This window comes from Notothenia coriiceps, unplaced genomic scaffold (genome assembly GCF_000735185.1).
Source record: "Notothenia coriiceps isolate Sejong01 unplaced genomic scaffold, NC01 NC01_scaffold00026228, whole genome shotgun sequence".
NCBI lineage: Eukaryota > Metazoa > Chordata > Actinopteri > Perciformes > Nototheniidae > Notothenia > Notothenia coriiceps.
The window spans coordinates 550,668-563,317 of record NW_011358929.1 but is presented as its reverse complement, the minus strand read 5'-3'; the positions used below and the strand labels follow the sequence as shown (position 1 = coordinate 563,317).

Sequence of the window (12,650 nt, the reverse complement as noted above, 5' to 3'; positions counted from 1 at the left end):
ATTTCCCCAACAAAAATGATATCTAAAAACACTCATTTAAAAGCAATGATATAAAATGACATTTAAAAACACTAATTTAAAAGCAAAGACAAAAAGCAAAGATAATAAAAGTTACAGTGCAGTTTAAGATATGAATACATCAATTAAAAGCAGCGGCAAAAAAAGAAGTCTTCAGCCTGGATTTAAAAGTAGTAAAAGTTGCAGCGGACCTGCAGGTTTCTGGTAGTTTGTTCCAGATATTTGGAGCATAATAACTGAATGCTGCTTCTCCATGTAAAGCAGCGTACCAAACACATAAACGCATGAAGCCAGCTTATCCTATAAACCTGCACTGTTAAATTAGTACACCATGAGGAAGTGGATACACCGAACCAAAACGCTGCTTCATTAGTTTTTTTCCATTTAAAATTGGTATGCCTGTGACATTCATTTCATTCAATTTCAAATAGCTAAGAAGATGTGTTTTCGTAAAGCATGTGAGCAATGTTTGCATATTGTTATCTGTCTTTCATTGCTTTCGCTTCAAGCGTTACATTTTTAATCATTCTTATTAAAAATACATGGAGACAGTGGTTTAAATGCATGCCACAATGGAAATCTTTGTATTGAGTGCAAAACCTTCGTGACAATAACCACAATGCGAAAATATGTATTGAGCAAAACATTTGAAAAATATGTTTTTAAATGCACGAAAACTACTGTATGAGGAAGTCTAAATAAATAAACAAGGATATTCTTATTTCCAAGTGATTTTTCGAAACAAAGTTTGAGCCGAGAGGATATAAAATGCTCGTTTTCAGGTATATATTTGTATTTTGACATGTTTCCATGCTTTAATGTTAAAAAGTACTTTACTTTTCTCATTCTGCATGTGCTAGAGCACATATTTTCACCCTCTGTCTGAAACCACAACCCAGTCTTCTCTGATTGGCTAGCTGGCTATGTTGGATTTAGTAAACGGCTTCGAGATGTGTCAGAAAGGTCCTGCTTCTCAGCCTATTGCATACAATGAGCGCCAGCCAATAGAATTGCGAATGTTACATAGTGATGTCACTATGTTACAGAAGTAAAAAAAATAGTCAAATCAAGGTGGTTCGGACACGGGGGGAGTGTGTGAGAGATTTGGGATTTAGCCTTTGCAGAACATGCACGGAAACCTATATAAAACACCACATGAAATAGTTTTAAATCACCCAAATAATATAATATCAAGACATTTACACATGACATGAGTAATTGGAAGTTTAGCTTTAAAAGGGATATTTCTTGTGTAAAATATAAAATAATGCCTTTTAGAATAAACATGCTTAGTTTCTATGAATTGGAAATCCATTTTGAAATTACAATATATTAACAATGTTGGCAGGCAGTCACTGAAAAAGCTAACTGTCTGAAGGCAGTCCTAATGACCCAATCCTCTATAGTGTTTATCATTAGTTCACCTTTTACCTTAACAAAAGCACTAAGGGGCAACGATGAGCCAAGCCATTCTAAACTAATGACTTTTACCTGATTGACTAACCTATAACGTAAAAATCAATAATCTATTTCCCAGTCAACCAAAGTGTTTTGTCAGCAAATCGTAGAGTAGGGACAGCCCTAATATATCTGTAGTGGGGAGTAGTAATCGAAAACATCTTCTTCAAATGATTACCTTAATCTGGTTATTTGCAGTAGTCTCTTTAGAGTTTGCTTGCCAACATAATTCTACATGCACACACATGCTATATTTCAGGTGACTTGTTTGATCTGCATGGAAGTCAATGTATTCCAAGGCTTAGACATACATTCAATTCCAGTTATAAAATATCATAAAGTTCACAATCTACCAATCAGAGCTGGATCACGTTTTCATTATCAATTTTGTTGTGTGGCTCGATGCTGTATGATGTGTCCATTCACTGTTAATGTATTGCTCAACATAGAGATGTGCGTTACGGCGCTGCACCCAGATATCGCACACAGACTGAATGAGCTTCTCCCAGGATTCTCGGCTCTCCCTCCTTTAATTCCCCCCCGCTCGATAGCTCACGCTCGTCTCTCACGTCTCGGAGAATGATATTCAGTTCTCTGAGATATCTCTGTTACACAGGCGCCATCGTCAGAGTGGACTTATTGTGGGAATAGATGCATCATGCCCCTCGCCACCCTCCAAACACATCCATCCGCCACCACAATCACACTTTAGTACTAAGCACCAGCTGACACCAAATAGATACAGCTAGCAGGGAGCTGGTTATTGTTGAGTGCAGCCATGAGATAGAGGTCACTGTTGCCAATGGGTTGAGAGATGGAGGGAAAGAAAATGTTCCAACAGTAAATTACATGCCGGATACACATATTCCATCAGTGGACTCCACATGAGATGGATGTTATATATCACCACGGTGGCTTATTAACCTTCTCACCCACATAAATGAAATGCATTAAAGTGTGCCGTTCTGCAAATGGAAATTACACGACATCGAGATCATGTTATATCTCTGCTGTCTCATTTGATGTAGTGTGTTTACACATTGTGTACTCATGTCGCATATTGCAAATGTAAGGTCCTCTTACAGAACATTAATCCAAAGCATTATGCATCCGTGTGGAAATATCTCACCCTAAACCCTCCTTGCCCTTTACCTGAATGTCCTATTTATTTAAAAACAGCAGCCTGTGATATTTTTTATAAATTGAAGTATACGCACAAACCGCCTTTTTTTTTGGATCTGGTTGGAGAATATCTAAAAAGCCAGGAATTAATTTTTCCATTTTTACGTGGAGTTGGTGTCCCTTTTTTTTTAAGGATTTACTTTCAAAAATCATCTCCAAACTAAACTTGAAGGTAAGGTCAATCACAGTACAGGCTGCCAAGTAACAACTTCCCTAATGTGCTTATGCCTTCTGCACATGTTTCCACCGGGGGAAAAAAAGCGTTATGAGAGAGAACGAGAGTGAGGCACCCTAATTTGGTAACATCTGATGTACAACATCCTGTTCTCATCTTGACAACAGCCAGGTAGAAGTTCATACATGCTCTCAACCTTATTCTTCCTCCCTTTTGTCTCTGTTCCCCTCTAACCACGACCGCCTTATTACTCCCCCGCTCTCCCTCATTGTCCCCTGGCACAAAAATAAAAGCAAATATCTTGTCTTAGTCAGAACAGGGCTGTTTCTACTCATGAAAGGCGTCGCTCCAAATGTCATTCAGGTCATCGCCTCCCGCTGGTAATCAAGCTGGGACGGTGATCAGGTGAAATTAATGGCGGGCCTCTGTCGCTGGTGGCTGACAGCCTGGGAGCCAGATAGGTGTTCTCCTCCCAGGTGACTTTGACACATCAGAGGGAGGGAGTGAAAGACATCAAAGCCAGGCAAAAAATAGAAAAAACTTTAGATTAACACCCGAGAGACGTTCCTAAAAAGGTGTGTGATGTCTGTGTGTGTGTGTGTGTGTGTGTGTGTGTGTGTGTGGGTGGCTGAGGTTGTGAAGGTGGGAAAGGTTAATGTGTGTGAGTTTTTGTGAAGGTGTCTGTTTTCTTTTTTCCGGCAGTGGGAGTGGGGGACTTCAAAGGAAGGAGCAAAGGTTTGATGTGATAATGAAGCACCTTGTTTAATCCTCAAACTCCCTTTTATCCAAACCACTCGCTTGTGCCTATTTGTCCGACAAATGTTTAGGTAGGCTTACAAAGCCCAAATCTCCTACCTGCTTTTTAACGTCTTCAGGGGGGAGGGGGGGGGTTTCACTCGAGAGAACAAAGAGATTTTAGATAAACTGAATACCTTTTTTTTCCCCCGGTTGTCTTCCAAGACCTCATTGCGCACGCATTGTGTGTCTGCCGTTCACGCTGCTCCCGTGTCTTAATATCAAAGAAACCCGGAGCTTTGAGCCTTGTCATGGTTGGTGGGAGTGAGCAGGAGTGATGCTAAGGTTAGCTCGCTGGAGCGTTTAGCTGTACATGGGCAGATTTACCGGCCTGTGAACTCATAAACCTGCAATTACAAACCTTAACAACTCTGGCGCAGGCGGCCTGTACACCGCAGTTTTCCTCTGGGCCCGGGGATTTAAGCTTCACAATCAGTCAAGCGTGACTTCAGAAGCTAATTGCACAAGAGTGACACACACACAAATAACACACACATAACACACACTCACACACCATCCTTTCGGGGGGAAAGACTGATGGTGTAGGTGGAATTTTGTTTAAAATTCATCAAATTTTAATCCAGTGCGTACATTTCCATATTTCCATATTTATCTCTTTGCGCTCCTAGCAGCCACTTCCTTTCTGCATATCATTTTGGCCCTATTAATAGCTCAAACCGCTCCTTTACCTAATACACAAACATACAGAAACACACTCTGTTGTCACTACAAGGAAATAAAGACATCCTCCCTTCAGCCCTGCTGCTTTAAGACACGTGTATCCCAAGGTAGATAGGGCTGTCAATGAATCACTCCATTCCTGCCACAGTCGGTAAATTGGCTGTTTGAAGCAGGGAATGGATGAGGGGGAAACAGGGAAGAGTCACAGATAAGATGTGGGATTCATACTCTCCTCCTCCCCTCTGTAATGAATCAGTGTATTTACTTAGCAATCGGCTGCTCTAAAATGGCCAGCAATCTCTCCGTTGTCACCCCCTCCCCTGTTTCTCCCAACCCCCCGCCCCCCCCTCTAAAGGTAATTGCTCTTACCTGAGACACTCTAATGGATCCTGGATGAAGTATTGACCGCTGCTAGATTTTGATTAAGGGGCTGTAGGGCAGAACATGTCTTTAATGAAACTGAGGAATCAGCATTCTGTGGCTGGATGCTGCGCAGTGTGGCCCCGCAGGCACCTTGATTAGGACCTGATCCTCAGCAAATCCAGAGGTGTGCAGCCGCTACTGAATTAAAAGCGATGAATTCATCCATTAATAATACCCAAGGCGTGTGTACTTTTTCTTCTGGAGGCTTATAATCGTTAAAGGTTTGGTTATTCATTTACTGTAAGCGGGTTTGCACATATTCACACGATCTCCATCCCTCAATCATCCACCTTGTTGCTCGCTCACTGATGCACTAACTCACTCCTTAATACACTCAATCACTTTCCTCTTTCTATACAAAAGGTCAGCCTTTATCAGTTTGAATTTTAGCACGAGGGATAAGTTCCCCTCATCCTCTCCCTTAAATTGCCTTTTGGCTCGTGTCAAAAAATGATTGCATCTCGGACTCAGATGAAAGGGGAACAGCAAGCTCCCCACGTTCTTTGAGCGTGCAAATGAACATAATCTTAAAGGGGGGAGCATTAGCATGCTTAAAGACACCACAGCTATGATGAACACCATTTGCCAAGGCTTAATGCGATAGCCGGGTAAGATGATTAACTTTGAATCCATTTAATCAAACACCAGCGCTTTCTCAAATAACCAAGTGTTGGGGTAACACGTCCCTCATATCCTCTGGGAAATGGGCAAAGTAACAGACGTGTAAAATCAAAGAAAGCCTAGATCAGAGCATTAACATTATACTTGAATGTGTCCAATATCATTTTACAGGCTGTATTTGATCACATGATGAAGTATGAAACTCACAATGCGGTGTAACCTGGAACACAGCAGCTCACTCATTGACTGGGAAGTCAATGTGTCCTTGGGCTGCATCCTATTGACTTAAGTAGTTCAAGTAGTTGGCTTCTCACCTCCTTTCCCACATCGACCCCCGGCGCCCATGCTGATAACTCACCCTCCTAATGCAATGACAATTCTGACCCTTTTGGTCAGACCTTCAACCACAATCAAGCCGAGAGATTGTAGTCGTGTTTACTGATACAAAGATTTTACACTTGATTGGTTTATTATTCCTTAGAAAATGCCGTGAAAAGTGGCCCTTGTTACTGATTGCAGTCTTATACTTGTCCGAAAAACTCATGGAATTTATTCATGCTGTTTTTCTTCTCTCCTAGACCTTGATGAACCGACGGTGACGGTGCACCAGAGTATAGGAGAAGCTAAGGAACAGTTCTACTATGAGAGGACAGTGTTTCTGCGCTGCGTGGCCAACTCCAACCCGCCCGTCCGCTACAGCTGGCACCGCGGGAGAGAGGTCCTGACGCAGGGCTCGGACAAGGGAGTGGAGATCTACGAGCCCTTTTTCACTCAGGTAAGACACGGAAACATGGATGAAGTTATTAAAATAAGACGAAATAGTGCAGTGAATAAATATTCTATTCCTTTCATTCTGTACAAGTAAAGCCTTAAGGTCGGACATTCAACTTGAGGATTTTGGCAATCGTTTAATTTTGCTGTTGTGAAGACATGCACCTTTTGCCCTCCCTATGCACACTACAAAGACAGGATACATAGGCTGATACAGAATAAAGGGTGTGAAACAACCATAATAAGCTTTAGTAGGAGTATAAAGATACATTCATCAGGAGATCATGTGCTGAAGCTCTTTCAGACAGTGCTCTTTCATATTTAAAGGTCTCGTGACACAATGAGAGGGTTTGATGTCTGCTTGTAGCTATGATTTTATGTATAAAAACGATTGTGAATGTTTCAGCCACGCTACCAAACATAATGTTCTGACAGCAAATTCATTATCAGGTAATAGTTTCCATTAAAAAAAAAAGATATAATCATAATCCCTTGACGTAAATCTAACCATTAATGATTGTCTTATTATTACCACTTGTAATGAGCATTGCATTGTAAATCAGTTGACTGATTCTCATGTTCTGCATATACTTTAAGGCCTTAGACATTACAATTATGTAAATGCTGACCTTCATCAACCTATTTAGACTGAGTAATAAGTTCAAGAACACAACACAAGCACACTGAGTTGTTTTCACAAGATGAGCAAGCCGAAGTAGCTAACTGGTGAGTCAACATGTTGTCATTAGTTTAACATATTGCAATGTTAAATACTGGAATAACGGTGTTGCTATATCATGTAGAAGAAAAGGAGACGGTACCATTTGGACAGTTTTTTGGTTGTTTCATAACCCTACCCCAAACCCTTACACAACCCCCTTGAATCTGCACTCGTTTACCCTATGAAGAGCTGTGTCAGTTTGACTAACCCAGTTTCACAGTTACATGCATATTAACTCCCTTCAGTCAAAGGATGATTGAGTTCTTTTCACAATCAGTTCTCTCAATTGTGGATTTATTTTTCTGGAAATTGAGAAACTTTTCCTCTAAAAAAGGATAATGTGCTGTCAACAAAGAGCTGATTGAGACAGCTCCGGCACCAGTGAGCGAATTGTATTTTTTTAATTGGTTGAGTTGAATGTGATTTGTATGTTAAACCGGGTTTGCCAGAGAAAAAGACATGGGACTGAGAAAAAGAGGCTTAAGAAACAGAGAGAGAGAAAAAGGAAGTGAAATGGATGTTTGGCCAAATGGAGAAAGATAGCTGGGAACTAATGGAGTGTGTGAAGGAAGCTGAAGAAACGAGGCCTCATCAGGCACTCTTCCCTTCTCCGTACCTCTCTGGTCCATCATCCTGCCCTCTATTAAGGCTTTAATTGGTTCGGAAAATATGAGTGCAAACCAAACCCAGAAATTAACTTTGTGACAGTCAAACTCCAAATAAATCCTGACTAAACTCCTAGTAATATGCTTGTATAAATGGCTAGTACAATTATTTTTTACCAATATGTCTGAACTTGCCTGAAACACACTCTGACAAATTCCTAACCGACCAAAATAAAGCCTACGGGAAGTAGACTCCATTACAGAGCAGCCAGGCCTCCATTTTGGCCTGGCACATTATTGAGTTGAATTCACCTCTGTACTATCCTCCCTCCATTATCCTTCATCCCGGCTCCATTCCCCTTACACCTTCTTCAGTCCATCAAATTTACGTAAAATATTCCCACTGAAACTGTAGGAATGCAGAGGTGGCATTTCAGAGACTGTAATATGAAGAAATTATTAAATGAGAGCCACAGCTGTGACTTTATTGTAGAGACTCTCCTTTCTACTGTCTGTTACTTCTTCCTCCACCTCTCAATGCATGATTTCCCCACCAAAGTGCCACAGAATAGGACAATTATCGAAGGTATAATGGAGCCATTGCTCATCCCTTGTCAGATTCCCACCTCTTTATAGCAGCTGATATGTTTTCATGTTTATGATGTTTTGTTTTGCGATCTGATGTTCTGTTTGAGCATGTTTTTAGTTATTGAGGAGGTAACCATTTAAAGTTAGCAACATATTGTTATCGCCCACATGGGATTTATGTCACATTTAACTTCCTTGCTAATTTTTTAGCCCCCATGTAGTCAAGTCATTCGTTTTCCTGCTGCTAGCATGAAACATTTCCTAATTTTCATCTTTATGCCTCATCTTTATGTTCCCAGCATTTGATCCCTCAAACATGTAATTTAAAACATGAAAACTGATATTTTTCCCTCACAATGACAATGCTCTGCTCCATAATTTCTTTGCCCTTTACCTACAGTCTCGTTCCCAAAGCTCTTGTGTTCAATCTTCCCATCGATATGGCCATCAATCCCCCTTGTCCAATTCGGCTTAATGTGTTTGTCCTTTCCATTCCTTTCTCTGCCCCTTGCATTATCCAAATAGATTTTCCTTCAAATCTGCCCCCCCCCCACCACCACCCACCTGCTGTGAGTAAAGCTTGCACTCAGAATAACGCAGACCCCATCTCCTGATCTCTGCTCTGAGGCAGAGGAGGTGACAGAGACATAAAGGAAGAGGAGCGTGGGGTCCATGGCTAATCTAATATAATTATGTGATCCATGAGCCTCGTTGGATATGAAAGACGTGAGTGATTGCCATGTTGCGCAGACTGCAGCATCGTGTGGCTGACTCATGTTATAATCCACTGCCTCCTCCTTCCAACCCGACACCCACACATTGGAGTCAGTCAGATCAAAGGTCCAAATCCTCATTATAGCCTCCTGGGCGGGGCTCGCTGTTGACAGGCCCGGCTGGAATCAAACACATTATAAGTGAGATAGCCCTTCCCTGCTGAGAACCATCCATATTACTGCAGCTGAATGGTGAAAATACCACATTGCCATTGACTGGAGAAAAATCCACTCGTTGGTATTAAACACTTTGACACATCCATTTCCTTTTAAAACTGGCTCCATCATTTCTACCACTGATTTTACAGTACTATTCTTGAACTCTGCCACTCTTTATTTTTTGGCTTCATTAAAACTGTATACATATTCATCTCTTTGACCTTTTCTTTGGAGCTGTTTGGCCTTTGTCATCTCCGTCCCACCACGTAGCTTTCTGCATTTATTTTACTTGATTATGATAGTGTTTAGCACACATTTGCATACCAGTTGTGGTTTGGTCTGAGCTGCAGGGGGAAACGAAGATTTTGAAGCTGAAGAACCTGCGCCCTCAGGACTACGCCAACTACAGCTGCGTGGCCTCTGTCAGAAATGTGTGTGCGATCCTTGACCGCAGTGTTATCTTCAAACTCACCAATAAGACAGGTACCTAAGATTATTTATAAGCATATTACACCCACAATTACTGCTGTAGCAGTGCTTATAGTATTATTTCAAGTCATGTAGATGCTAAAGAAGACGGCAAATGCTATAAAGGTGTATAAATAAGTGTTGGGCAGACGAGGAAACAGTGAACTGACATACAGTATATTGTTATAACAGCCAATGTTACCCATTTTCTGCCGTTCTTTACATTTTTCGATTTGCTTGTCTTTGACAGCCTCCCCCTCCATCAAGCTGCTGGTGGAGGACCCCATCGTAGTGAACCCGGGCCAGACGGTGTCCTTGGTGTGCATCACCACAGGGGGAGAGCCGCCCCCCATTCTCACCTGGATCTGCAGTAATGACAGCCTACCACAAAGGAGCGTGGTGAAGGGGGGCACGCTCACACTCCCAGCCATCACCTCAGACGAGGCGGGGGTCTACAGCTGCGTGGCCAGCAACAGTGTGGGAAACCCGGCCAAGAAGTCCACCACTATTGTGGTCCGAGGTGAGAAAACATGACTGCATGGCCAAATATATTGAGCACTAAACGATTTTAAAAAGAGATATGGCGTAGTCACCTGAATAAATGAAGTAAACATTGAGTAAAATAGCCCAAAATAACTTATTTTAAATATTAGATCAATTGAACATTTCTAATAATTAGTTTTTGAGTCAGTTTTTTGTGAGTGTTCTCACCAGTGCCTGCTCCTTTAGCAACCGTTAGCTTATTAGCTAGCACCTGCTGGCAAATAGACTATACCCAAAGAAGAAAACTTGAGTCTTTCTTTGGGGACATTTATAAAATGATGAGGAAACTCTTAATCAACCGCTTAGCCGCTGCTGCTCACATTGATTCTCCATTTTGAATGCTGAGTAATAATATAAGCTAACATAGCTAGTTAGCTGCTAATTTAGTAGCATTTTAAGCTTATTAAACAAAAAAACAGCAAATCTTAGTTACTATGTCTGTGTAGGCTACTGTGTTTCTGTACAGCAGCAGACTTTAGTTAATTCAGATTTAACTACTTTGCCGTTAGTTCAAAATGTGTTTTACAGATGTATAGTTAATGCATTCACAGCATTGCTGAATATCCTTCAGATATGATTTGCTGTTTGACCTTACAAATACACCCGGCACATCAGAACTCACCATCTTTACCGCTCAGGCTTCTTAAACACAGCCAAGGACAATGCTGGAGGCTAAAGAGTGCGAAACCATTAATTAAAAAACACTGAGTCAAAGAGTGGTTAACACAAATTTAACAAGAGCAAAAGGGCGAGGGCCACTGCTGCCTGTCTGGTCATTATCAGGAGAATAGTTTTTGTTTTTTTCCTAAGCTGCTTTTCACCTGAATAGCACAGGAGGCAAAGGAGCATCTGATCTAGCTGTAGCTCATTAAAGCAATTACCGTTATCAATAAAGACCAACTTTCTGCATGCTTGTCATACAAGGTGAAGGGTACTTTTCCTTATTTACAGACACATTCTTAGTACAGTGAAATGCTAAAGAACTACTTTGAAGGTTAATACTCAAGACAGGTGATTTTACTATGTGTAAGAAAATCTGTATTGATATAAGACCTACACAGATCAGACACAATGCATGAGGAAATCAACTTGCATACTCTTTAATTGACTGCTATTACTAAGCTCAGGATTAAGGGTGGTGTGTGACTAGGCTTTCATCTGTAACATAATAGAGGACCTTAAAGCCTTGATTGTAAAACTGCAACTTCCTGCAGGTAAATAAAAAGATGCATTCATTTGTAGAAAAAAAAAACAGCATTCACAGGGATGATCCAAATGTGAATTTCAAAAAGTACATGACACACACACGAAAGCAATCACATTTAAATCCAAATGTAGCCGATTGGCTCAGAAAGTTTCTCCGACTTTTCTTCTCTCATCTAAGAGATTATGCCACAGCTCCATCATCAGGTCGCCTGTGTGCCCGGCCTGTTTGGAAGCATTTATTTATACAGCCATATACTCCCGGGATGAAAATTAAATCATCAACAAATCATTTCTGATGGTTCCCCTTGACAGATAAACCTCTTCTCTGCATTGTGAAAGTGCCCATATAGTTGAAGACTTAAGAATTGAGAGGTTTACATCAAACAAAGGTGTCAGGTGTCCCGCGGCGGCATATAAGTCAGAGCACACTCACCAGCAGGCAATCGCTGCAATAAATATCCGGCTCTCTCATCTATGTGTCGTACAACTGGAGCTGACAACGGCTCTCATATGGGGTCTTGATCAAATATCATCAAAACAATCACCACCACCTTCCTTAAATATAAATCAGGACTGAATACACACTCATTGATGTGTCACGGTTAAGGCTGCAGAGCATTTCTTGTTAAAAGTTCAACAGGACAAAAAATGTATTATTCTGAAATGTCATGCAGGATACATACTGCAGTGATTGATTTGTAATGGAGTGCAGGATTCAAATTCATATGTGTAAGGATATATAGGTTATGCTTCTGCATACTGGATTTATATCCCTTCGTGCAAAAGACAGACAATGATTAAGACCTGTTATGGAGACATTGATCAGCAGCCTTGTATATTCTCCTAAAGCCTAAAAGCCCATCACTCAATAATTTGCCGTAGATGTCTAAACTGAAGGCTATCAGACATGGGAGAGGGCTGAACAGATTATCAACTGACAAGAAATGTGTCCAGACTAAATTAAGCCAATGAGTCATCACACATATCAGTGTGAATGTGGAGTGAAAACAAGCTAAACCAATGACAGGCCGAAACTAAATCTGGAGATGCTTAAATGGCACAACTAATCAATATGCATGGCTAATTAAGGATCAATAAAACCCAAAAAATTTATTGGGAACATTTTCATGAGATTGCAGATGTTGAGAAAAGAAAATCTCACTGGGTGCACATTTCGGACCAATATACTCAAATGCGCTTGGACATTGATGGATATGGACTCTCAAAGTACATTTACAAAGGAAAACAGAGCGAAATGACAGTCCCGACAAAACAACACTGATGTCAAAATGAATTTGATCCTAGCTCTGTTTTGCAACGCTCCACAATCCAAACACAGCTCTGTTATTATTCTAATTCTGGGACAGGCTGATGAATTATGAAAAACAGTGAACGAGGTTATCGCATATCTCTTCGTGCCATTGCTCCCCTGAGTCTGATGAGCTGTCACTTACGCAAAATCA

General features: G+C 41.0%; 1 protein-coding gene across 1 annotated transcript in view; it reads left to right on the top strand.

Annotated features, from left to right (window-relative positions):
- The window catches only part of LOC104956717 (MAM domain-containing glycosylphosphatidylinositol anchor protein 2-like), a 99,070-nt gene extending 89,098 nt beyond the window's left edge, over nucleotides 1-9,972 (top strand). The window contains exons 4-6 of the mRNA XM_010784248.1: nucleotides 5,932-6,128; nucleotides 9,321-9,453; nucleotides 9,689-9,972. Of these exons, the coding sequence (XP_010782550.1) occupies nucleotides 5,932-6,128; nucleotides 9,321-9,453; nucleotides 9,689-9,972 (614 nt within the window). The remainder of the gene's footprint in view (nucleotides 1-5,931; nucleotides 6,129-9,320; nucleotides 9,454-9,688) is intronic.
- The last annotated feature ends 2,678 nt before the right edge of the window (nucleotides 9,973-12,650 follow it).